Source organism: Siphateles boraxobius, unplaced genomic scaffold, assembly GCF_051911475.1.
Source record: "Siphateles boraxobius isolate OS27281-9 unplaced genomic scaffold, OSU_SipBor_1 13, whole genome shotgun sequence".
NCBI lineage: Eukaryota > Metazoa > Chordata > Actinopteri > Cypriniformes > Leuciscidae > Siphateles > Siphateles boraxobius.
In genome coordinates this window covers 279-12,327 of record NW_027508733.1, presented here as the reverse complement: position 1 = coordinate 12,327, position 12,049 = coordinate 279, and the positions used below count along the sequence as shown (strand labels likewise).

Below are 12,049 nucleotides of genomic sequence, written 5' to 3'. Positions count from 1 at the left end.
TTTTTAATTTTAAGATGAGAAATTCAACCTAAACACAATATTAGGTTTGAAAAATACGGTAAGAAAGCTGCGTGTTTTTCTCTCTGTAAACATTTACACATTCTTTAAAAACTTTTAAGTTTGTCACTGTTTCTTAATATATTTGTCTTTTTTTCTGTTTACTCAATTTACTAAAAAATGCATTTAATGCTGTAAAGCGGACGATGAGGTGCATGACGGGTAAAATGACAAAATTACTTTTGTGATGCAATGATCCGTCGATTGGAAAGATTCCCTTAGAACAAGTGGTTTTTCTATAGTTTCTGCAGACTAGTTGTAATTTTTTTAAATCAATAAAAAAACAAAATAAAAAAAACAAGAGTGCACTAGATTAGCGCTCGCTAAAACCGCTAACTCTATGTGGCTAGTTTCATCACCATAAATGTAAGTCACTGATTCTAAGCCCAATTTTATGCTTTTTTTGTGTTGATTTAAACTTATATGATTATCTTTGTTTATCAGCTAACAAGAAAACCGCTAACAAACTGCTGCTAAAAAAAGGTTTTTATTATGTTACCTCCTGATTTCCTAAAGATGGCGATTTTTAATTATTTTTCCACCCATGTTATTTATTTATATTTATTTGTATTCATTTATTGTATGTTTAGTTTCTATTGCTTTAATGTTTTATGTATATTTTTTTAGTAGACTATATCTCACTGTACTTTACTTTACTGCCTTCCCTTGAATTTAAATTTAAAAAAATAAAAAAATAAAAATAAAGAGGAGCGCTCGCTCCATTCATCTGATCTCAGATCAGCCACACACACACACACACACACAGCGCCATTTTCTTCAGGTCAGACACACGTGTGTTCGGCGCGCAGCTGCGTGTCATGAGTTGAGGCTGGTATAATAATAATAATAATATTAACATTTGATCATGCCGAAGGTGAAGAGGAGTAATATCGGTGGTTCCGGCGTGTCTCTGGCCGATCAGATCCTGCAGGGAGACTCGGTTCGGGCCAGCGGGCGAGTGAAGAGCCGAACCAGGAGCCTCGAGGAGGAGCAGGAGTATGTGGACGAGAAGCTGTCCAGAAAGATCCTGCAACAGGCCCGAATACAACAGGACGAGCTGCAGACTGAGCTCGGACTCGCAGCAGAACCCAAGAGACAACCCGCTACTCGGCTGGGTGAGTGAACCCAACCATCACATACTTACTGTATACAGGCATGGCATACTGGTGCTTTATCAGTCGAACAACAACAACAACATTCTATAACATACATTTACTTTTAAAGGTGACATATGCCCCTTTTCACGAGATGTAATATAAATCTATGGTGTTCCCAGAATGTGTCTCTGTGAAATTTCAGCTCATAATTCCCCAAGATCATTTATTATAGCTTTTCAAATTCGCAGCCGTTTTGTGGGTGTCCCTTTAAATGCAAATGAGCTTCAGAAACTCCAGCAATAACAAAACAGGCCAATCTCACTCATCCAGAATCCCAGAATAACCAGTAGCGAGTGCAGCCTTACGGAGAGACTCAGCAAGAGTTTCTGAATGTTAGTGGAGACGTTTATGTAGTTGTTGTGGAGTTACACTGATCATCTCATCATCATGTTGAACTTCTACACAAGTGTCCACAGTTCCTGGGGTGTTTATAAGACAGCGGTGACATGTTCTGGTCAATAGTGTTCAGTGCTCGTCTGTGCTCAACGACAGAACAGTTTCAGGCTTTGCTGGATCATTCTGCTGCTGCGTTAGAACTGCTCACTGTTGTCGCTCGAGAAACCGAATGTCGGCTGGTGTGTGTAAACGTGCAGATTAAGGGCCGGTAATATTATAATAAGATCCTTTTCATACATCAGAAGGGGAACAAAATCTGATCGGCTTATTTTATAACATGTTTGCAGAGAAAGGCTCATCAAAAAAAAGTTACTAGGTTTCACTTTTCATGTTTTCTGTGAAGCACCTGGGGCTCAATTACAGCCAACACGGAAAAAGTCAGATTTTCATGATAGCTATGTCCCCTTTAAAGCGTACCGAGTCCTTGACTCACTCAGAGCGGGATTCGAAGCAGCCGAAGACTGCAGCTCGCCTTTTGATTCCAGGGGAGTGATGTTTACACACGTGTGTGTGTGGTGTGTGGCCTAGGTCCGTTACACTCACCTCCTAAACCTCACTCCCATCCGGGTCACGGCACCAAATGTAACTGGTCCTTCTCAACCCGCTCCGAGTGGGATTCGATCCCGGGTCGCCGGCGTGGGAGGCGCGCGCGCTAACAAGGACACTAAAGTCTAGCATGGCTCTTGAGTCCAGGGGAGTGAGGTTTTAACCAAGCGCAACTTCCTGTCTCTCTCTTGAATCAACACTGAAGAGACTTAAACTGCAGTTCCTCCACTGGCCACTAGAGGCCGGCTGCAGAAGAGACTCAATCCCATAAACCCCCATGTTAAAATGCCCAACTTTAAAGCAGAAAACATGTGTTTACAGTCTGTTGCAAAAAGTGGTTTTGGTCTATAGAGCTAATTTTGCTCTTCATGACGACTATGAGGGGGTGAATTTTTTTATAACTCATCCGTATTAATTATATTAAGCCTTAAAGTTGTGCATAATTAAGGGCGTGGCCATTTGAGTGACAGGTGCATTGCCCTGATATCACTACTAGCCGTTTGTCTGCTAGCGTTAGCGTCACTTCAGCTAATCCGTCTCGCTGCACATTTTCGTTTATCCGCGAGTGACGCGCGGCCAAGATGGCGACGGCCGGTTCCGCCCACTTTGGCCTTTAAAAACGCTCTTCAGAAACACTACGAGTGACGTCACGCACACTACAAACATATGTTATACAGTCTATATGAGTAAGAGTTGTGTGTGTTAAACCATAAACTATATATGCGCACAATGAACTGCAGGATCAGTGACACCGCATGTGTTTCAGGTGCGAGTGCAGACGATGGAGACTCAGACGAGGAGTGGCCGGCTCTGGGTCATCATGTGGAGACGGCTGGAGAGGTTGACGTGGATCCTGAGGACGAGAAAGCCATCGAGATGTTCATGAACAAGAACCCGCCGCTCAGGTGAGGTGTGTGTGTGTGTGTGTTTGTGTGTCAGGGCTGCACGATTAACCAAAATGAAACCGCACTTGATTTGGCAAATGCTGTGATTATTTTATGCATAGTTTTTCAGTGCAGAGGCTGATTGGTAGTATATAGAGACAGAGCGACACGCATCAGAATCTGAAGCCACGCCCACCGTGGCGGGGGGGGGCTTGCAATCCCGCCATCCCGCCATCTCCATCCATCTATATCCGTCTACATTGACTCTGTATTGTGTGAAACTGCCTCCTCGTCATTATAATAAAAAACAAAACGGTGTCTAAAAGCTGCTATGTGACAAGGTGTACAGAAAACAAGCTAAACAACCCAGGAATGCGTGTTTATAAGCTGCTTACCCCAAAAAAAAAGCGTTTAAAGACACAAAAGTGGATTGGGTTTCCAGCACCAAGTCCAAGAATATTCATTTATACCCAATATATAATATAAAATTTAGTGTTTTAATCAACAGTACATTTTTTTTGTTACCTTTTTATCATGTTTTGGTGTATCGCAATAATATGGTATCGTGAGATCAGTATCGTGAGATCAGTATCGTGAGTTCAGTATCGTGAGTTCAGTATCGTGAGTTCAGTATCGTGAGTTCAGTATCGTGAGTTCAGTATCGTGAGTTCAGTATCGTGAGATCAGTATCGTGAGTTCAGTATCGTGAGTTCAGTATCGTGAGATCAGTATCGTGAGTTCAGTATCGTGAGTTCAGTATCGTGAGTTCAGTATCGTGAGTTCAGTATCGTGAGTTCAGTATCGTGAGTTCAGTATCGTGAGTTCAGTATCGTGAGATCAGTATCGTGAGTTCAGTATCGTGAGATCAGTATCGTGAGATCAGTATCGTGAGTTCAGTATCGTGAGTTCAGTATCGTGAGTTCAGTATCGTGAGATCAGTATCGTGAGTTCAGTATCGTGAGTTCAGTATCGTGAGTTCAGTATCGTGAGTTCAGTATCGTGAGATCAGTATCGTGAGTTCAGTATCGTGAGTTCAGTATCGTGAGATCAGTATCGTGAGATCAGTATCGTGAGTTCAGTATCGTGAGTTCAGTATCGTGAGATCAGTATCGTGAGATCAGTATCGTGAGTTCAGTATCGTGAGTTCAGTATCGTGAGTTCAGTATCGTGAGATCAGTATCGTGAGATCAGTATCGTGATATGTCTCGAATCGTGACGTGAGGGAATCGTTACACCTCTAATCGCCACTTATCGCCAATCCTGCTTCTCAAGTCTGGAAAGATGTTTGACGCGTGTTGCTTTTTCAAATGCACGTTATAAGCGACTCAAACTCACAGTGCTTTCAGAGTGAGCCGCGTTTACTGAGCCGTACGTCACTGATGAGCTGCGCATAACAAATAATCGCATGTTTATCGCAGTGTGTGTGCTAACATTAGCTTTCCTGTAGCTCAATTACGAGAGTTGGCGCTGGCAACACCAAGGTCAGGGGTTCGATTCCCAGGGAAAGCATGAACTGATAAGAATATAAATGTGTACCTTGAAATGAAGTGTAATTCGCTTTGGATAAAAGCGCCTGCCAAATGCATACATGTAAATGTGTGTGTGTGTGTGTGTGACAGACGCACGCTAGCCGACATCATCATGGAGAAGATCACGGAGAAGCAGACTGAAGTGGGAACTGTGATGTCTGAGGTTTCAGGACGAGCCGATCCTCAACTGGACCCTCGAGTCGTGCAGGTTTACAGAGGCGTTAGCAAGGTAAGCTAAACTAGCGATTTACCTACAATGCTACACTGTAAGAAATGAATGTAACGCATTACAATAAGGTTCATTAGTTAACATTGGTTAATGTATTAACTAACATGAACTAACAATGAGCAATACATTTGTTACATTATTTATTAATCTTGGTTAATGTTAGTTAATAAAAATCCAGCTGTTCATGTTAGTTCAGTGCATTAGCTAATGTCAGGGCTGTACGTTAACTTGTTTTGCACATAGCACTGGTGCTACAGAGGTTAAAGTTTTGTAGCACAAATACAAATCATCCCTGAAAACAAACACAAGTAATGGAGTTCATCACTTAAAGAGTCGTTGATGCTCCATGAAGTGCACAAAAAATACAAACCATCACAAAAATTGTTATTAGACAAACTTTTTATTTATTTGCTAAAAATGGAAGAGTGCATAAACATAACTCTATGACCTGGGTCAGATTACACAATTCTTTTTGTCTGTTACATAGTCACTGTGTGAGATTACAAGATTTTGACTCCTAAAATATTGGGAGGCACGCGGACATCCGCGCACACCCTCCGATGACGATTTTTACATCACGCGCACTCGCGGACACGTAACACTAGCACGGCTACCGGAGCGGATCGCGGCCACTCTAGTCAATGCTTGTGTTTACACCACCCGAGATGCGCCGCGTTTCAGAAGCGTCTCTCCGCGCCGCTTTGCTAAGGCCGGGGACACACTGGCTGCGTGGCGTGAGCGTCTCAGCTGTGTGGTGTGTCCGTTTTTATTTCGGCTCCCATGTTAACAGGTTAGAGCTTGCACACTGCCTGCGTGAGACGAATTTTCAAATATTGTACCTGTCAATGCAGAACAAAATATTCTGTAGCCTATTTTGCCGTCTATACTGCCGACGTTGTCTTTGCTGTATCAGTAGGCTATATATATATATATATATATATATATATATATATATATATAAACGGCGCCTATGTCCCGAGATAGCCCTCCCTGTACGTCAAAAGCAGCAACAGCGCCGAACACGTTTCAGGTGTGCAAAGACACAGAAAACGCCACGCAGTGACACGCAACAGAAACGCCACGCAGCCAGTGTGTCGCCGGCCTAAAGATAGGCGCCTAGTCTATTTTTGATGTATGCCGGGTCCAAGCCGCACTGTAAATACAAAATAAAAGTAAGAAAATCCTGTCTATGTCAAAATAAACACCCTGTGCAAACTCCCAATTGTATTGCACACCAATATATCCTTGGTAGAAACGATAGACTGTTAGCCCTTATTGACACTGCACACGTCTGCGGCTCCGACAAGGTTTTGTTCCGTTCTCCACGCGGTGCCGACTCACACCAGGAGCGTTTCAGAAGCGAAGCGACTGGATGCGCGAGACCACGTGATTTGCCTGTCCGACGTGGCTTTTCTGGATTTTATCTACCAAAGATATATTGGTGTGCAATACAATTGGGAGTTCGCACAGGGTGTTTTTGACATTGACAGGATTTTCTTACTTTTATTTTGTATTTACGGTGCGGCATTGTGGTGGCAAACAATTTTAAATCACTGAATAAGAGACAAACATGTACCAATCGTCTAAAGGGTATTTATTTTCTTGCCAGAAAAGGCCAGCGTTCATACAATCACACAGAGTGTGTTAGTGTGTGTCTGACAGAGAAGGAGCGCATCCTTCCTTCTTTATAGTGACTCCCTCTTTCGTCATGAACAACATGTCCCATAACTAACACATTGTTGCATCCGACTACTAATGTGTAAAAAGCCCTTTGTCTCAGTCATACAGAGGCACACATTACTTTTTGTCAAGTCACGTATACAAGGTCACACACACACATACACAGATAAGGGTCAATAGTTCTTTGTTCATCAATGTAGCAGAGAATCATGGGACTCAACATGCAATCCTCGTGCATTTCACTACCTTAATGTTATCACTATGAATATAAGAAAATGCACATATATAGATGTGCATGGATGCGGCATTCGTCAAAAATAGACTCGGCGTCTATCTTTAGCGAAGTGGCGCGGAGAGGCGCTTTTGAAACGTGCCGCGGCTGGTGTAAACACAAGCATTGACTAGAGTGGCCGCGATCCGCTCCGGTAGCCGTAGTGATCCGCTCCGGTAGCCGTGGTGATCCGCTCCGGTAGCCGCGGTGATCCTCTCCGGTAGCCGTGGTGATCTGCTCCGGTAGCCGCGGTGATCCGCTCCGGTAGCCGCGGTGATCCTCTCCGGTAGCCGTGGTGATCTGCTCCGGTAGCCGTGGTGATCCGCTCCGGTAGCCGCGTGGATCCGCTCCGGTAGCCGCGGTGATCCGCTCCGGTAGCCGTGGTGATCCGCTCCGCTAGCCTGGTGATCCGCTCCGGTAGCCGCGGTGATCCGCTCCGGTAGCCGAGGTGATCCGCTCCGATAGTCGCGGTGATCCGCTCCGATAGTCGCGGTGATCCGCTCCGGTAGTCGCGGTGATCCGCTCCGGTAGCCGCGGTGATCCGCTCCGGTAGTCGCGGTGATCCGCTCCGGTAGCCGTGGTGATCCGCTCCGGTAGCCGCGGTGATCCGCTCCGGTAGTCGCGGTGATCCGCTCCGGTAGCCGCAGTGATCCGCTCCGGTAGCCGCAGTGATCCGCTTCGGTAGCAGCGGTGATCCGCTCCGGTAGCCGTGGTGATCCGCTCCGATAGTCGCGGTGATCCGCTCCGGTAGCCGCTGTGATCCACTCCGGTAGCCGCTGTGATCCGCTCCGGTAGCCGTGGTGATCCGCCACCGTCAAGTCACCTTTATTTAAATAGCACTTTTTACAATAGAGATTGTTTCAAAGTAGCTTTACAGAGATAACAGGAAAATAATGTTGTAATAGTATTGTTAAATACAAAATGAAATGTCCCTAACTAAGCAAGCCAAAGCCAATGGCAACAAAGGTGAAGAAAGGCGAAAAGGCGACCGTGAAGGAACCAAAACTCCATCTGTGACAGAATGGAGAAAAAAACCTTGGGAGAACCCAGACTCAGTCGGGGGGCAGTCCTCCTCTGGCCAACAAACCAACAGTGTATGATTATGATTTAGGCGGCATTATAGGTCAGAGGTCAGATTGGATCAGAACTTTCACAATATTTATCCAGTTCATCTGGTTGGGGTCGGAGTCATCACGCCGGTATGGAGACGAGTTTGTTGAGGTGTCCATGAGGCCTTCACAGTGTTGATGAGGCTGGCACTTCAGGGATGCGTTGTCGTCGTGTCCATGCGACGGTCCTTCATCAGATCTGGATACGGCCTGGATCCGGCGGACTGCGGTAAACCTCGGGATAAACAGAGAGACTAATATTAGCGTAGATGCCATTCTTCTTATGATGTAACGAGTACATCAGGATTTATGGGAAGTGTTCCCGGTTCCGGCTGACCTAATCTAGGCAGCCTAATATTGAATTATAGAAGTCTATAGAGTGTTATGTGAATGCTAGGTCAAAGAGATGTGTTTTTAGTCTAGCTTTGAACTGACAGACTGTGTCTGCTTCCCGGACAATGTTAGGAAGATTGTTCCAAAGTTTTGGTGCTAAATAGGAAAAGGATCTACCGCCAGCAGTCGATTTAGATATTCTAGGTATTATCAACTGGCCAGAACTTTGAGATCGCAATAGACGTGAAGGACTATAATGCGTTAGGAGCTCGCTCAAGTACTGGGGAGCTAAACCATTTAGTGCTTTGTAAGTAATCCGCAATATTTTAAAATGTATACGATGTTTAATAGGGAGCCAATGCAGTGTTGACAGAACCGGGCTAATATGGTCGTACTTCCTGGTTCTGGTAAGAACTCTAGCGGCTGCGTTTTGAACTAGCTGTAGTTTGTTTATTAAGCGTGCAGGGCAACCACCCAGTAGAGCATTACAATAATCTAGCCTTGATGTCATGAACGCATGAACTAGCTGTTCCGCATTTGTCAATGAGAGCATATGTCGTAATTTAGATATATTTTTAAGATGGAAAAATGCGGTTTTACAGACACTAGACACGTGACTTTCAAATGAAAGATTGGTATCAAAGAGCACACACACACACACACACACACACACACACACACACACACACACACACACACACAGGTTCCGAACCGACGACTTGACAGAGCAGCATCAAGTGTTAGACAGTATTCTAGGTTATTACGTGAGGAAGTTTTTTGTCCAATAATTAGAATCTCTGTTTTTTCAGAATTTAGTAGTAGGAAATTACTAGTCATCCAGTTTTTTATATCAACTATGCATTCCGATAATTTTGTGGATTGGTAAGTTTCGTCAGGGCGTGAAGAAATATAGAGCTGAGTATCCTCAGCATAACAGTGAAAGATAATGCCATGCTTCCTAATGATATCTCCTAACGGTAGCATGTACAGAGTGTGTGTGTGTGAGGGTAGCATGTACAGGGTGTGTGTGTGTGTGTGAGGGTGGCATGTACAGTGTGTGTGTGTGTGTGAGGGTAGCATGTACTGTGTGTGTGTGTGTGTGTGTGTGTGTGTGTGAGGGTGGCATGTACAGTGTGTGTGTGTGTGTGAGGGTAGCATGTACTGTGTGTGTGTGTGTGTGTGTGTGTGTGTGTGTGTGTGAGGGTAGCATGTTCAGAGTGTGTGTGAGGGAAGCATGTACAGTGTGTGTGAGGGTAGCATGTACAGTGTGTGTGAGTGTGTGTGAGGGTAGCATGTACAGTGTGTGTGAGAGTGTGTGTGAGGGTAGCATGTACAGTGTGTGTGTGTGTGTGTGAGGGTAGCATGTACAGAGTGTGTGTGTGTGAGGGTAGCATGTACAGAGTGTGTGTGTGAGGGTAGCATGTTCAGAGTGTGTGTGTGTGTGTGTGTGTGAGGGAAGCATGTACAGTGTGTTTGTGTGAGGGTAGCATGTACTGTGTGTGTGTGTGAGGGTGGCATGCACTGTGTGTGTGTGTGAGGGTGGAATGTACAGTGTGTGTGTGTGTGTGTGTGTGTGAGGGTAGCATGTAAAGTGTGTTTGTGTGAGGGTAGCATGTACTGTGTGTGTGTGTGAGGGTGGCATGCACTGTGTGTGTGTGTGAGGGGGGAATGTACAGTGTGTGTGTGTGTGAGGGTAGCATGTACAGAGTGTGTGTGTGTGAGGGTAGCATGTACAGTGTGTGTGTGTGTGTGTGTGTGAGGGTAGCATGTACAGAGTGTGTGTGTGTGTGTGTGTGTGTGTGTGTGTGTGTGTGTGTGTGTGTGTGTGTGTGTGTGTGTGTGTGTGTGTGTGTGTGTGTGTGTGTGTGTGTGTGTGTGTGTGTGAGGGTAGCATGAACCGAGTGTGTGTGTGAGTGTGTGTGAGGGTAGCATGTACAGAGAGTTTGTGTGTGTGTGTGTGTGTGTGAGTGTGTGTGAGGGTAGCATGTACAGAGTGTGTGTGTCTGTGTGTGTGAGTGTGTGTGAGGGTAACATGTACAGAGTGTGTGTGAGGGTAACATGTACAGAGTGTGTGTGAGGGTAGCATGTACAGAGTGTGTGTGTGTGTGTGTGTGTGTGAGTGTGTGAGTGTGTGTGAGGGTAGCATGTACAGAGAGTTTGTGTGTGTGTGTGAGTGTGTGTGAGGGTAGCATGTACAGAGTGTGTGTGTGTGTGAGTGTGTGTGAGAGTGTGTGTGAGGGTAACATGTACAGAGTGTGTGTGAGGGTAACATGTACAGAGTGTGTGTGTGTGTGAGTGTGTGAGTGTGTGTGAGGGTAGCATGTACAGAGTGTGTGTGTGTGTGTGTGTGTGTGTGTCTGTGTGTGTGAGTGTGTGTGAGGGTAACATGTACAGAGTGTGTGTGAGGGTAGCATGTACAGAGAGTTTGTGTGTGTGTGTGTGTGTGTGTGTGAGTGTGTGTGAGGGTAGCATGTACAGAGTGTGTGTGTGTGTGTGTGTGTGTCTGTGTGTGTGAGTGTGTGTGAGGGTAACATGTACAGAGTGTGTGTGAGGGTAACATGTACAGTTTGTGTGTGTGTGTGAGTGTGTGTGAGGGTAGCATGTACAGAGTGTGAGTGTGTGAGGGTAGCATGTACAGAGTGTGTGTGTGTGTGTGAGTGTGTGAGGGTAACATGTACAGAGTGAACAGCAGCGGTCCTGGTACTGAGCCTTGTGGTACGCCATACTGAACTTGTGATCGATAAGACATCTCTTCATTTACTGCTACAAACTGATAGCGGTCAGATAAATATGATTTAAACCATGCTAATGCAATTCCACTAATGCCAACATAGTTTTCTAGTCTATTTAAAAGAATGTTGTGGTCGATAGCAGGGTTTCCTTTGTCCGGTAATTACCGGACATTGGCCGGTAAAAAAATGAAATGTAATTAAATCTCTCCGGTAAAATTGTCCGATTAAAATTGCCTAATAATCCCGCCGCCCTAACACAATCTGAATTTGAGAATAAGCCTAAAATGTATAAAGCAAAAATACACCGACCTTTGGCTATGTTATAAATATAAAGGAACAGGCTCTACCGTTTGAAAGTTATGAAACAACATCGAATGCTGCATTTCAAATAAAGCGCACGCCTAAAACGGCTGTAATATAGACCTAAACAACGAACGATTGAGTGAGACGTTTCAAATATGGCCAGGCCCAGACAGACTAGCCTTAAAAGCTTTTTTCAGAGGCAGACGATGGTGAATCAGGAACATCTCATTATAGATCAGTGGTTCTAATCCGCGCACTCGTACAGTTTAGTTTTTTTCTCATCAAAACTGAATAGCCTAAGCCTATGTTCACCAGTGGTTACAGTCTATATCAAGCAGGGACACGTTTGTGTGCATTTTATTTTGTGATTTCACCGGAATGAATAGAGAACCGATAGCAGCGGATATGAGCGCTCAGCTAGATTTCAAAACAACCGATTTTAGCGCTAGATCTCTTATTTAATAGCAAACTAAAGGAATGATCTGCTAGATAACTGGAGATGTTTTATTTATTTGTATTAGGTACATCCGTGCCTCAATGTTTCAAAAAGTGAATGTGTGTGAAACGTGTGTGTGACGCCAATCGGACGGTCATGTTTTTTTCCGTGTATTTGAAAGTTAAGCTAATAATTACATGTTGCATTCTATGCGGCCTTATGTCATTTTTTAAGTTACATAGACTGCCTCCAGTTTTCCTCAACTTGACTAATTAAGAGGCGATATTTGATCGGCATATCATCAAAATGAAAAGGAAAGGAATGGTATCTGGTAGCCGTAGCGATCCGTGCACGTTAATCAATGATTACGCTTCATACTTTCTTTGT

At 44.6% G+C, this 12,049-nt stretch overlaps 1 protein-coding gene across 1 annotated transcript; it reads left to right on the top strand.

The window, feature by feature from the left end:
- Window positions 1-801: 801 nt before the first annotated feature.
- bysl (bystin-like) lies at window positions 802-5,615 on the top strand. The gene is made up of 4 exons (XM_077227083.1): window positions 802-1,172; window positions 2,923-3,061; window positions 4,660-4,798; window positions 5,589-5,615. Exons 1-4 carry the CDS (start codon window positions 923-925, stop codon window positions 5,613-5,615), a joined length of 555 nt encoding a protein of 184 aa, XP_077083198.1. The 5' UTR covers window positions 802-922.
- Window positions 5,616-12,049: the final 6,434 nt, after the last annotated feature.

Coding starts and splice junctions, on each gene's coding strand:
- bysl (XM_077227083.1), top strand. CDS start 923: ATGCCGAAGGTGAAGAGGAGTAATATCGGTGGTTCCGGCGTGTCTCTG. Junction 1,173..2,922: donor ACAACCCGCTACTCGGCTGG/GTGAGTGAACCC, acceptor CATGTGTTTCAG/GTGCGAGTGCAGACGATGGA. Junction 4,799..5,588: donor TTTACAGAGGCGTTAGCAAG/GTAAGCTAAACT, acceptor CCATGTTAACAG/GTTAGAGCTTGCACACTGCC.